Consider the following 14,497-nt stretch of genomic DNA (forward strand, 5'->3'; position numbering starts at 1 on the left):
CTCTGAATGTCCTTGAGGGGCCCAGCTAGAGCCCGGACTTGAACCCAATCGCACATCTTTGGAAAGACCTGAAAATAGCTGTGCAGCGACGCTCCCTATCCAACCTGACAGAGCTTGAGAGGATCTGCAGAGAAGAATGGGAGAAACTCCCCAAATACAGGTGTGCCAAGCTTGTAGCGTCATACCCAAGAAGACTCAAGGCTGTGTAATCACTGCCAAAGGTGCTTCAACAAAGTACTGAGTAAAGGGTCTGAATACTTACGTAAATGTAATATTTCTGTTATTATAATTTTTTATACATTTGCAAATAATTCTAAACCTGTTTCCGCTTAGTCATTATGGGGTGTTGTGTGTAGATTGATGAGAGAATTTAAAAAAATCCCTTTTATAATAAGGCTGCAACATAACATTTGGAAAAAGTGAAGGGGTCTGAATTAGGGCTGACCCCAATTAGTCAACTGGTCGATTGTTTGGTTGTTAGGCTGTTGGTCGACCGAGATTGTTTTAGTCAAGCAGTAACAAATATATTGATATTTGCGCCCATCTCAGTGAACTAATCCATTATGGAGGCCAAGACTAAAAGCCAATGTATGCTTGATCCGAAGATGTGGTCAGAGCCTTCATATGGATGGTGAGACGTAACTGCGGAACCTCCAGAGGTCATGCAGAGGCCAAATTGGGCTCTGTACCGCATCGCCATGCGCCTCCCAACTTTTGTAACAATGCGGAGGGCTCTGTATAGCTCCGCATTAACATGATTGGCTGACTGTAGGTGGGGGTGGTACATCCTGTAGAAAACACAAACTCACTTCCTTGACAACAGCTCTGCACTGCTCCACGAAGCACAAGATGTATCAACGTCTTGACTTCTGCTGAGGCTATATCACCGTAAATGCGGCATGGCTGTAACGAATGCGCTTAGAGTCGGGAAGCAAGTAAAGGGAGTGAGTGTTTTTTTTTTTTGTAACAGTATTTTTTATTGGAGTTTCACAATTTTCACCCATATTAAGAGATACAACAACAAAGACAAGGCAAAAGAAACAGCACTCGCTTACACATATCCGTATGTATGCACGCACGTACACACACACCCACCGTTTCCCTCTCCCCGCTTCTCTCACCCCATCCCCCCCATTGCATCCCTCAATACATACATTTTAAACAAACATAAACAGAAAAAAAAATAACAATAAAGACATAATAAATAAATAAAATAAAATGCTCAGTTTAAACCAAGAAGTTGAGTTCCTCACACGGACCGTACAGTGTAATTCTGGAATACATCGATCACCATTCTAAGAGAATCCTTGCAGCATAATAGCTGATACTTCAGGTTCTAGGTAATTTAGGTAAGGTTCCCATACTTTGTAGAACTGATCTGTCTTAGAGTGCAATGTACATGTCAGATATTCCAGCGGGACCCATTCAAATAGTATCTTATGCCAATCTTTAATAGAGGGAACCTTATCACTAATCCACTGTAAAAGTATGTTTTTTCTCGCTGCGAAGGTGAGGATGTTGTAAAGCCTCCTCTTACCCACAGAAGTTACATGCCTACTAGGGAGACCTAACAGTAGAGAAACTGGGTCCAATTCTAGATCGACCCCTAGGATCTTTTCAATCTCTTGCAGAACACCAGACCAGTATCTTTGTATTTTGGGACATGACCATAAACAATGTGTTAGGGTGCCTGTATCAGTTTTACATTTGAGACACTGAGGAGAGGAGGAAGCGGGGCTAAATGCATGTCTGCGATTTGGGGATATATGCAATCTGTGTATTATTCTTAATTGAATTGCTCTAGTACGATTACATATAGATATTGTTTTTGCATATTTCCAAATGTCCTCCCACATCTCTTCGTCAATGGTAACAGACAGTTCTTTCTCCCACACTTGTTTCACTCTCTGTGTGTCGACAGCGGAAAAGGACCTTAAAGCATCATAAAACAGACTTACAGACATTTTCCTTTGTGGGGAAAAAAGCATTCTTTCAATGACAGACATATCAGGGTTACCAATTAAGGTGGTGCTCTTCAGAATATAGTGTCTTACTTGTAGGAAACGGAAAAAGTCCTGCTTTGGGAGTTGATATTTCTCGACCATCTGCTCAAATGACAATAAAATCTTATCCGCAAATAAGTCATTTAGTCTGCGTATGCCCTTATTAAGCCAAACGTTAAAGCCAGCATCCAGCAATCCTGGGACAAAATCTGGGTTGTTGAGAATTGGGGTAAGAGCAGAGGTTAGTTTGGACCTTCCCAGGAAACGTTGAACTGACCTCCATACTTTGAGTGTGTTAAGTGTAATGGGGTTGTTACAGCGATCTTTTACAGACTTGAAACTTGTGAGAAACAAAAGGTCCTGTAAAGGGTAGTTTGAAAGAGAAGTCTCAATGTCTAACCAAATAGAGGAGTCATCATTTGTGATCCAGTCTGAGATATAACATAGGTGGGCACACCACTGATAGAGCCTGATATTGGGTAGATCCAAGCCACCCATAGAATTTGGCAGCTGCAATATTGCCATCTTAAGTCTTGGCTTGCGTTTACTCCATATAAAGGAACTTAGCCATCCATTTACATCCTTTATTACCTTATTGGAGAGTAATACTGGGATCATTTGGATTGGGTAAAGTAGCCTAGGTAAAATGTTCATTTTCAAGAGGGATATTCTACCCAACCATGAAATCGGAAGAGAGTTCCAGCGCTCCAGATCCTGTCTTATTGTGTCAAACAAGGGAACAAAATTGGCTTTGTACATTTGTTGGAATTTAGGAGTTACAAATATACCCAGATACGTAAAACCTGAGGGAGACCATTTAAAAGGGAAGGGGGGAGAAGTGTTAGGTACAGAGTGAAGGTTACCAAGTGGCATAGCCTCTGATTTAGTTAGGTTAATCTTGTAGCCTGAGAATTCGCTGAATAACTCAATAGTGTTAATCAGAGATGTGATTGAAGTCTCGGGGTTAGAAATAAATATCAGGACATCATCAGCATACAAGCTTATTTTATGGTGAACATCACCAATGAGCAGCCCCTGTATAGCAGGCGTTACCCTGATGGCCTCGGCCAGTGGTTCCATAACAAGTGCAAATAGGAGGGGGGACAGAGGACAGCCCTGTCTGGTACCTCTGTGTATAGAGAAGCTATTTGACCGTAGTCCATTAGTAAGGACAGCAGCCTGAGGATCATCATATAAAACTTTCACCCATTTTATAAAGTTGTCCCCCAGACCAAATTTATTTAGAGCAAAGAATAGGTAAGACCACTCCACACGATCAAATGCTTTCTCAGCATCTAGGGAGAGCACAAGACCATCCATAGCACTTTGTTGGTAGACTTCAATTACATTAAGGAGCCGTCTGACATTGTTACATGACCTACGTCCCTTAATGAAGCCAGTTTGGTCTCCTTTCACAATTAGTGGCAGTGAGTCCTCTAATCTTGTGGCTAGGATTTTAGAAAGCAATTTTCTATCCACATTCAGAAGGGAAATTGGTCTGTACGAGGAACAAGACTCCGGACATTTTCCCTTTTTGAGAATAAGTGATATGTTGGCTTCTCGCAGCGTTTGGGGGAGCTGGTCATTTGAAAATGAGTGGTTAAACATATCACGCAATGGCTCAAGGATCAGGCCATGGAACTCTTTATAGAACTCACTACAAAACCCGTCCGGTCCTGGGGCCTTACCATTTTGCAGATTCTTAATTGCGGACATTATCTCTTCCTCAGTAATAGGGGCATTAAGGAGAGACTTCTGTTCTTCGGAGATAGTAGGGAGCTCAATCTTAGAAAAGAAGTTCTCCATTAACTTGGGTGCGTCATTTGGCAGTTCTGAGGCGTAAAGATTTGCATAAAATGTCTTAAATGAGTCATTTATCAATTTATTTTCATATAAATGATTGCCATCAGAATCAGTAATAGCCGCAATTGACTGTGAGTCAGCTCTCTTTTTAGCTAGGTACGCCAAGTACTTTCCTGGCTTATCGCCATGTTCATATAGCTTTTGCTTGACAAATCTCATTTTCTTTTCAGCGTCCTGTGTTAGGAGGGAGTCCAGCGTTGATCTAATGACTGCTATTTCCTTTAATAGGGCAGGAGTGGGAGTTTTAATGTAGTCCTTCTCTTTAGTTCCCAATTCACCCTCTAGTGTTTTTTGCTTTTCACGCTTTTTCCGCCTCTTAGTGGCTGTGTATGACATAATCAGACCCCTGGCGTACGCCTTACAGGTTTCCCAAAGGAGTGAGGGGTTATCTGTTGATTGAGAGTTAATAGAGAAAAATGCTTTAAACTCTGTAATAAAATATGATGTGAATGTATGGTCTTTAAGAATGGTTGTATTCAACCTCCAATGTCTTGACTGATTGAATGCCCCGTTGAGTTTTATTTCCAGGATCACCTCCGCATGATCAGATATGACTATGCTTCCTATCCTAGCGGATAAAACAGACTGCAGCGACGTCCTGGGCATAAAAAAGTAATCTATTCTAGTCTGACATCCATGTGGTGCAGAGAAAAAAGTGAACTCTCTGTTGGAGGGATGAAAAGCTCTCCAAACATCAGCATACCCCAGATCATCACAAATGGCTGTAAGTGACTTAGCTTGAGGAGAGAGCGAGGCTATACCACTGGGAAGCTTATCAATAAGGGGGTTCAACAAACAATTAAAATCCCCTCCGACCACTGCAGTGTCTGAGTTTAATTCTGAAAAGTCTAGAAATACCTTAGTGAGGAAGTCAGGGGGGTGGGCAGGGGGGAAGTAAATATTCATTATGGAAATGCTCTGCCCTTGTAAAGTACCATTAATTATAACAAAGCGACCCAATTTATCTTTCACACACTTCAAGACCTTAAGTGGCAGGTTCTTTTTCACAAGAATTGCTACACCTCTACTTCTGGATGTAAATGATGAAAAATACACTTGACCAAACCCCCCTTGTTGTAATTTCAGATGCTCCTTATCATTCAAATGGGTTTCTTGTAACAGGGCAATATCAATATTTTCTTTTTTCAAAAAGGATAGTATCTTCTTCCTTTTAATGGGGTTATGGCTCCCTCTAATGTTCCATGTACATACACGTAGTCTGTTACCTGCCATTGCGCTTTGACCATTCAATATCCAGACTGAATCTTACTGTAAAAATGGGGTGGTACCTTTTTCCATGTGTTGAACTCTCCTCTATCTCACTGAGCGTAAACAAACGATATGAACCCTGAACTTGAACTATACAAAACCCAAAAAATAAACATGTAAAAATCCAAAAGGGGGTTTTCCCACTAGCTAACATGCAGGGGATTTCAACTTTCCAATGTAGACTCTTAAGTCCGCATTGCCACTCAATAGCCTCATCCTTTATATATGTGGAAATTAAAATCAATAGAAGAAGATTGAGGCTCTTCCACCTAAAACCAAGCCTGGGCACCAATATAGGTTCACACATATCTCAGTCTGAGCTACGGCGGCAGTTACTTTAGCAAGAAAAATAATACCGATACGAATATTACTGAACAGGAGCACATGAGAACTTACACCACTGTTTCATGATCAGATTCAAAATAAAATAAGACGTTATCCTATGCTGCGGAGGTGCAGCTTAAGGTTATTTACCCGAGAGAGTCAATAAACGCAGCAGCCTCTTCAGATGTGTAGAGTTTTTTAGGCGATCCGTTGACCATAATCTTCAATGTGGCCGGGTACAGCAGTGCGTAGTCGATCTTCATTCTCTTGAGTCGAGCCTTCACCTCATCAAACGCTTTGCGCCTTCGTACAACCGCTGTGGAATAATCATTGAAGAATGAGACCTTTGGACCTTTACGTTGACTACCGTCAGAACCGATGTTTCTAGCCGCATCCATGACGCGCTGCTTGTCGGTAAAGTTGTGGAACTTTATAACCACTGGTCGTGGGCGCTGATTGGGACCGGGTATCGGTGCTTGAGAGCGATGTGCTCTGTCTAGCTTCACACGACCAGCCTTAGTGTCCATTTGTAGGTAGCCAGGGATCCATTCCTCAAAAGATTTTACTGAACGTGTCCCTTCAGAATTTTCCGGGAGTCCCACAACACGGATATTGCATCTGCGTCCTCGATTATCCAAGTCGTCAATGTGCTCCGCCATTTCGCGCACCTGCTTCTCAAGTGCTTTTATCTTAGTGTCCATGGATGTAGTTGAAGTTTCCACAGTAGCAATTCTTCCTTCCGCCTCATCAACACGTTTGACAACCCTCTGTAGTTCAGCTGAATGGTCTGCTATTGCTTCCAGGACCGTTCTTATCTTAATATCGATCACTTTAGTAATGTTATCTGTCATCCTTTGAATCACCAGGTCCATTGTGCCTGGATCCGCAATGTTGTTAGATTCGCTAACGTTAGCTAGCTCCTCCTGCACCTCTACAGGGATGACGGTTTTGGTCGACTTCTTAGTAGCTCTGTTGGGCATGTTGTCGGAGATTTTTGAGAAATAGTCACCAAGACTCATTGTAGGGTAACTTATTAAGCCAATTCTACCACTTTTTCAAGCTAGGAGATTAATGTAAGGATATAAATTTACGAATACCGCGTGAGCTCGCTGAAACACCGTGTTCTCTCTACGGCGCCATTTTGTTCCCCCCGGGAGTGAGTGTTTAATAAATAAATGGAACAAAAAATAAGGAACAGAGTCAATAACACCTGAAGAAAGAACCAAAGGGAGTGGCAAATATTGGGAAGATGATCAAGGAGATGATGGAGTCCAGGTGAGTGTCATGAAACGCTAGTGCGCGTGACGATGTTGACAGGTGTGCGTAATATCATATCAGCAGCCTGGTGACCTAGAGGCCGGAGAGAGAGCATACGTGACAGTACCCCCTCCCTGACGCGCGGCTTCAGCCGCAGGATGCCGACAAAAGGGAGGATCCAGGGGATCAAGAGCGGACCGGTGGCGACCTGTCGAGCCGGCTGGGGCGCAGGAGCCCGGTGACCTAGAGCGCCGAAGAAGGAGCAGACAAAACAATGGCCAATGCAGACGCCGGATTGACCATGCGTCCAGATGCACAATGTATTTCTTTCTCCAGAATGTGCTCTCTCTCGCCAATTTGTGCACATTCATTGTTTCATAACTTAATTGTGTGAATTGTTTGCATTTGATTGTTAGTGTATATCAATTCCCCGTTACATATATCACCAGTAGTACATTTATCTTTAATTCCTATCATTTGTAATCTACAATGTTTGTTACTTTGGTTACGGTCAGTTATTTTAATGCATTAAATATTATTATGCCAGTCTTCCTGTTCTCATTGTTGGACTGGAGACATTGTTTTCAGAGTGCACAATCTATGCTACACATATTCTTTCCATTTAAGAATTTTGTCAATTTTGTCATTGTCTTTTGTTTGGAGGCTCCTGTTAATGTTTATTAAGGATGCGCACGCATAGAACTAGGCCTATAGCCTACCTGGCCTGCGCGCAAATGTAGGCATATAAATGTGCTCATTTGGGGATCTGATAGTATTTCTGATTGGCTTAACGCTCCACCACTAATGACCTGTGGAGCTTCTCAAAGTAATGTTTTATTCACTGGCCCGGGAAACTCTGAGGGCCCAGAATATTTTATACAATGTTGCAAGTTTGCTAGAGCCAGCTTCAGGCTGGACCCAAGTTAATTAATAGTTGATACAATATTTCAAGTTATGCTATTTTTACATAGTTGGCAACATAAGTTACTTTTTAGGTTTATATTATTTTTTATTTAGATTTGGATAGAATTTTGAGTAACCAGATGACAATGATTTTGAGATATGAAGACGTTATAATAAATTAAATGAAACTTTCACGAAAATGTTCATATGAAAACCATAACTGGCACGCAGATCGGTAGAAATTGTAATTCCACATGAGAAAGGTTGCCTCACTCCTCATGTAGCCTATTACTGGGCTATTACTGGCAACTTCAGGAGAGTAACAGCAGAATCTGCGAAAGCCAGCAGGGGTGGTAGGAGAGTAGTTGGGTCAAGTTCCGTTTTTTTTCTTCTGGTTTTCTAGATCTCTGGCGCCCTGTGAGGCATTTGTCTTATTTCATCAAACCCTAAGATTTAAGCATCAGACAAGCTCAATGCATATAGCTGATTTTACTAAAACACATAGGGTGTGTCTATATATGGAAAAATTCATGTTTAAACATTTCGGCCAATCGACTGGTAAAAAGAACAGCCGACTTTTGGTCGACCAAGGTTTTTTTAGTCGGGGCCAGCCCTAGGGTGTTTTGGGTCCCTTTGGCTGTCAGGCCTTGCAGCCTTGGGACCTTGAAAACCCAGAGGAGATCCTTGACCCTGACCTCTAAAGACAATTTGCACAGTGTCCTCTTTCATGTATTTCATGGAATAATTTGGTCAATATCTTGTAAGAATTGGTCATAAAATGGTATATTTTAATGGCGTATTTAAGGAACGAGCTCTAGAAATTGGGACCACTTAGGAAAATAGTAGATACTGCAGAGGAATGTCAGCAGAAAGAAAGTTCTCTGTTCAATTCCTTGTATTATAATGTGTTGTAATAAAACACTGCAACACCAGTGGTCTTTGGAAGTTACAGTCCAGCAGGCCTAAACTATCTCTAAAGATTTGGACATGGGGATGAGAGCTGACAGTGTCTGTGTAAAGATTTAAGGAGGGACTTGTCCCCCTTTTCTAGATAAAGGATGGACGATGTTGATGAGGCATTGATTCTGTGTGGAGTCCTTAACATTTCACAAGTAAGACCCTCTGACATCAGCAAGGGTGTCATGATGCAAAGCTTGCTACTACAGTGCCACCGTGTCCCTGTTAACCCCTTCCTCCCTAGACAGTTGTAACGTTTTAGACTTCTCAGATCTTCCAAAGAGAAGTCTAGAACCTAACTTTTAGAACTACAATGTATCTCTTTTCAAGCTTTTTCAAATAGTCTCAAGTCTAAAACACATAAACCCAGAATGTTCTTTAAATGTAATATCATGCATGCGCACATTCCAAAACCAGAAAGCTAACATAATGAGCCAGTACCCCAGTACACTTATGGTCTGGGACCAGAGGGGATGGATCGATTTAGATAGAGATAATCTATCTGTGACAGCCTGTCTGCTTTAGGCACTGCCGTACATGTAATGTTGTACTGTGCGATGTTAAGAAGCCAAGGTATCTGTAAAAAATGTACATCATATACCAAGAATCTATACAGGTCTGAACTGAAAGAACGTAATTCTTCAATCTTAAACTTGATGGCGTAACATTTATATACATTGAACTACTGTACATCAAAATGGTTGGATGTGCACTGGAGGAACATTGCATTAGTGCTGCTGAGGGTGAAATTTGAGAAGCAGGCAACATGACTGACAAAATCATTCTGTTCGCAGGCTTTTAGTGGTGACAGAGAGGCATGGGGCAGATTATGTCTTTCTCCTTTTCTCTCTCTCTCTTTCTCCCCTTTTCTCTATCTTTCTCTCTCTCTCTCTCTCCCCCCTCTCTCTTTCGTTCCTCTCTCTATTTCTCTCCCCCCTCTTTCTTTCTCTCTCTTCTCTCTCTACATAGTTTGCTCTGGTCCCTGACATAGACCCCCTTTGCCTTCAACTTTCAGTTAACCATCTGCTATGTTGTACATATGTCAGGAATCCATAGCATTTCCTATGAAAATCCCCTAGCTCCTGCATGGCTGTCTCCAGCAGGGAATGGGTTAATGACCTGTTCTTTTTCATCCCTTTATTATGGACAAGCACAGTATGTATGAGCAGCACGTACAGATCAGCATGTGTGTATTTACACACACACACACACACACACACACACACACACACACACACACACACACACACACACACACACACACACACACACACACACACACACACACACACCAGTGGTGACCCGTCATTCAGGGCAGGTGGGGCATATAATATATATAAACTCATCAAAAAAGAAACGTCCCTTTTCATGACCCTGTCTTTCAAATATAATTCGTAAAAATCCAAATAACTTCACAGATATTCATTGTAAAGGCTTTAAACACTGTTTCCCATGCTTGTTCAATGAACCATAAACAATTAATGAACATGCACCTGTGGAACGGTCTTTAAGACACTAACAGCTTACAGATGGTAGGCAAATAAGGTCACAGTTATGAAAACTTAGGACACTAAAGAGGCCTTTCTACTGACTGAAAAACACCAAAAGAAAGATGCCCAGGGTCCCTGCTCATCTGAGTGAACGTGCTTTATGCATGCTGCAAGGAAGCATGAGGACTGCAAATGTGGCCAGGGCAATAAATTACAATGTCCGTACTGTGAGACGCCTAAGACAGCGCTAAAGGGAGCCAGGACGGACAGCTGATCATCTGTGCAGTGGCAGACCACGTGTAACAACACCTGCACAGGATCGGTACATCTGAACATCACACCTGCGGGACAGGTACAGGATGTCAACAACAAATGCCCGAGTTACACCAGGAACGCACAATCCCTCCATCAGTGCTCAGACTGTCCACAATACGCTCAGAGAGGCTTGACTGAGGGCTTGTAGGCCTGTTGTAAGGCAGGTCCTCACCAGACATCACCGGCAACAACGTCGCCTATGGGCACAAATCCACCATCGCTGGACCAGACAGGACTGGCAAAAAGTGCTCTTCACTGACGAGTCGCGATTTTGTCTCACCGGGGGTGATGGTTGGATTCGCGTTTATCGTCGAAGGAATGAGCGTTACACCGGGGCCTGTACTATGGAGCGGGACCGATTTGGAGGTGGAGGGTCCATCATGGTCTGGGGCGGTGTGTCACAGCATCATCGGACTGAGCTTGTTGTTATTGCAGGCAATCTCAAGGCTGTGCGTTACAGGGAAGACATCCTCCTCCCTCATGTGATACCCTTCCTGCAGGCTCATCCTGACATGACCCTCCAGCATGACAATACCACCAGCCATACTGCTCGTTCTGTGTGTGATTTCCTGCAAGACAGGAATGTCAGTGTTCTGCCATGGCCAGCGAAGAGCCCGGATCTCAATCCCATTGAGCACGTCTGGGACCTGTTGGATCGGAGAGTGAGAGCTAGGGCCATTCCCCCCAGAAATGTCCGGGAACTTGCAGGTGCCTTGGTGGAAAAGTGGGGTAACATCTCACAGCAAGAACTGGCAAATCTGGTGCAGTCCATGACGAGGAGATGCACTGCAGTACTTAATGCATCTGATGGCCACACCAGATACTGACTGTTACTTTTGATTTAGACCCCCCCTTTGTTCAGGGACACATTATTCCATTTCGGTTAGTCACATGTCTGTGGAACTTGTTCAGTTTATGTCTCAGTTGTTGAATCTTGTTATGTTTATATATAAAAATATTATTTTGGGGGGGGCTTGACTGTTTTGCATGTTATTTTGGCATTAATATTTGTCACATATCAGTTTGCAAACAATGTTAAAAAAGTATAAATGTATTTTTTTTTTTTATTTAATAAAAAATAATAATATATATATATATATATATATATATATATATATATATATATATATATATATATATATATATATGTATCTTTGAGTTAATAAAGCTGCATACACACATGGCCCAAAATGCAGGTGTTTCAACCTAGCTCAGTGCTTCTGTGGTGGTGGGGTGAGCCAGCAAAAAATAGGAGCATTGCGCCGTGATTGGTTCAGTGTTCTGTCACTCATGGGGGCACTATGTCATTGCGAAGTTTATGTCCTTAGTAAGGGTAGACATCCAAAATTTCAGCCCTTTGGGTCCTGCCATAGAGTTAGATTACAAGTGCTCTTCCAGTAAGGCTCAAAATCATTGGCCACAGATAAAATGACATCAAATCACGTCATATGTACAGTATCTTTGATTGGACTGTCAACATCTTACTTTCAAAGTCTTAGCTAGCAGTCAATATCATGAATCAAGTCAACAATCTACTGGCAAATCCTTTTTAATCCTTGTCATATGAAGAGAAATAATGAAGAGAAATTATAGATAAAACGTAACGGTGCTCATCGGCCATTGGACATAAAGATTACACAACAATTTGGAAATCGCAAATTCAACAATGAGTTGTTTGGAAGGAATCAGTGGCTAACTGCAAGCAGTGCAAAGCAACTAGTAGCCTGCTTTTCATTGTCTGCTTATATGCCCCCTTTATTTATCCAATGGTTTTGATTTGGTGTACAGGGTGAATACTGTAAGAGCAGCAGAATCGTCCTAGCTCATTAATGTCTTAATCGAAATTACAGAATGCCTCTTATCCGCTCATCATTACCTTATGCCATAGTTTGTACATCTCAATTGTCAGTAGAAACCACATTTGTTTAAGTAAGTTAGCCATATCAGCTGTTTTTTTTTAAGGCAATAAACAAGGCTGAATGAATTGTTTAGCTGCCCGACAAGGCTCCGCTGATAGCCAGGTGTAGTCGCGGTAAGGATTCACTCCATTGTGCTGGAAAGAAAGCTCTAATGGGACAGCTTTATGTGGGCACCGCCTGTCTTCATTATAGTTCAATTAATGTATTGTTTTGTGTTGTGTTGTGTAGTGTATTTCCTGGCATGCATCTAAAAAAAAATCTGGGAGTTTGCCCCACCAAAAATGACATGCTAAAATCGCCACTGACACACACACACACACATCAACAATCAAAAGTATGTCGTGAATGTTCTGATATTTGGATGTCATGTCTGTGACCTGGCTCAGAAAAAGGTCAGTCCTTTGGTCTTTCAACTCTTGTCAAGAACCATTACAGTAATCCTACTCAAGGCTGGCACGGATAGGGTCAGAGTGTCCTCACAGTAGAACTCTACAGACTTCTGAGAGAACCTGCAGGGTTGCTTGTTTTAGCGTTGGTATTTAGTCTTTTATCCCCTGCCGAAAAGACAGGTGCAAACATGTATGGAGAGCATCCATAATACAGTAAGTGTTACACTCGCAACAGTTGCCAGCACAAGTTATGAATATAATTGAAACTTACAGGTAGGAAGTAAATACGCTCAATTTTGACGGCAACTCCGCGAGACCGAGGTCCACACAGTCCACGCGCAGAAGCATGCCGTCGTCTTCACAGTTACAAAGCGACGGGCAGTCGGTGTCGGTGTCAAGAACCCCGGTCCGTTCTGTGCCCGCGCAGTCCGCCACTCCAAGCAGAAAAGTGAGCATAATAATTGCAAGAAAACACATAATAACCATACACAGAAATGTTTTTCAGAGAACACTTTGCAGTTGTTTAACTAGTGTTGGACTTGTCTCCTCTTGGTTTCTTTGCAATGGCTTGCCTGGCTAGAGTAAAGCAACATTCATGGCACGGCGCATCATGACGAAGTCCATTCAATAATAGACAGATATGGGCAAAAGGCGGAGTAGGGAGGAGGAGTCCACATTGTATCGTTATTACGATACAGTATTAATACCATGTGTCAGTGTGGGCTACTGTAGACTTCTGTAGATTGCTACCATCTTGTGGTGTATTCAAATACCCCACTCTTAATGCAGGCCTTCTCTCTCAAAGAATTGTAGAGCCTGATGGAAGCAGAGCTGCCTGGAGGTGAGTCTGAGATTGCACTCTTCATCCTCTTCAGCACCAAGGTTACTTTCTAAATGTAATCCGTTACAGTTACTAATCCATCAAACTCATTTGGTTGGAGCTAGGAACACAATAATTTCGCTACACCCACAATAACATCTGCTAAATATGTGTATATGACCAATAACATTTGATTTGGTGTCATCATAATGGTCAGACTCTCCGGTGGAACAAACCTAAACGTGGCCTTTATTCAGTGCTGAATTGAATGTTATTGAAAAAAACTGAACGGTGTCATAATGCTTTTTTTTTTCTCGCAAACATGCTTTCTGAATTTAAAGTAGGCTAGAAGTAATCATCTTGTTTTTCAAAAGTATCTGTAATCGGATTACAATATTTTAGCTGATAATGTATCTGATTATACTTTTTTTAATAATCCGATTAAAGTGCCTTCAGAAAGTATTCACACCCCTTGACTTTTCACACATTTTGTTGCATTGCAGCCAGAATTTTAAATTGATAAAAATTTAGATTTTGTGTATCTGATCTACATACAATACCCCATAATGTCAAAGTTTTTATGAATATTTTTAAAAATAATAAAACATGAAAAGCTGAAATGACTTGCATCAATAAGTATTCAACCCCTTTGTTATGGCAAGTCTAAATAAATTCAGGATTAAAAATGTGCTTAACAAGTCACATAAGTTGCATGGACTCACTCTGTGTCCAATAATAGTGTTTGCAATTATTTTTGAATGACTACCTCATCTCTGTACGCCACACATACAATTATCTGTAAGGTCCCTTTGAGCATGGTGAAGTTATTAATTACACTTTGGATGGTGTATCAACACACCCAGTCACTACAAAGATACAGGCATCCTTCCTAACTCAGTTGCTGGAGAGGAAGGAAACTGCTCAGGGATTTCACCATGAGGCCAATGGTGACTTTAAAACAGTTATAGTTGAATGGCTGTGATAGGAA

At 41.8% G+C, this 14,497-nt stretch overlaps 1 protein-coding gene across 1 annotated transcript in view; it reads right to left on the reverse strand.

Annotated features, from left to right (window-relative positions):
* Window positions 1-13,371, reverse strand: part of LOC115197534 (leucine-rich repeat-containing G-protein coupled receptor 5) — a 34,060-nt gene extending 20,689 nt beyond the window's left edge. Inside the window, exon 1 of the mRNA XM_029759167.1 lies at window positions 12,961-13,371. Coding sequence (XP_029615027.1) covers window positions 12,961-13,175 — 215 coding nt within the window. The 5' untranslated portion in view covers window positions 13,176-13,371. The remainder of the gene's footprint in view (window positions 1-12,960) is intronic.
* Between the last annotated feature and the right edge of the window lie 1,126 nt (window positions 13,372-14,497).

Source organism: Salmo trutta, chromosome 7 (assembly GCF_901001165.1).
Source record: "Salmo trutta chromosome 7, fSalTru1.1, whole genome shotgun sequence".
In the NCBI taxonomy this organism is placed as follows: Eukaryota; Metazoa; Chordata; class Actinopteri; order Salmoniformes; family Salmonidae; genus Salmo; species Salmo trutta.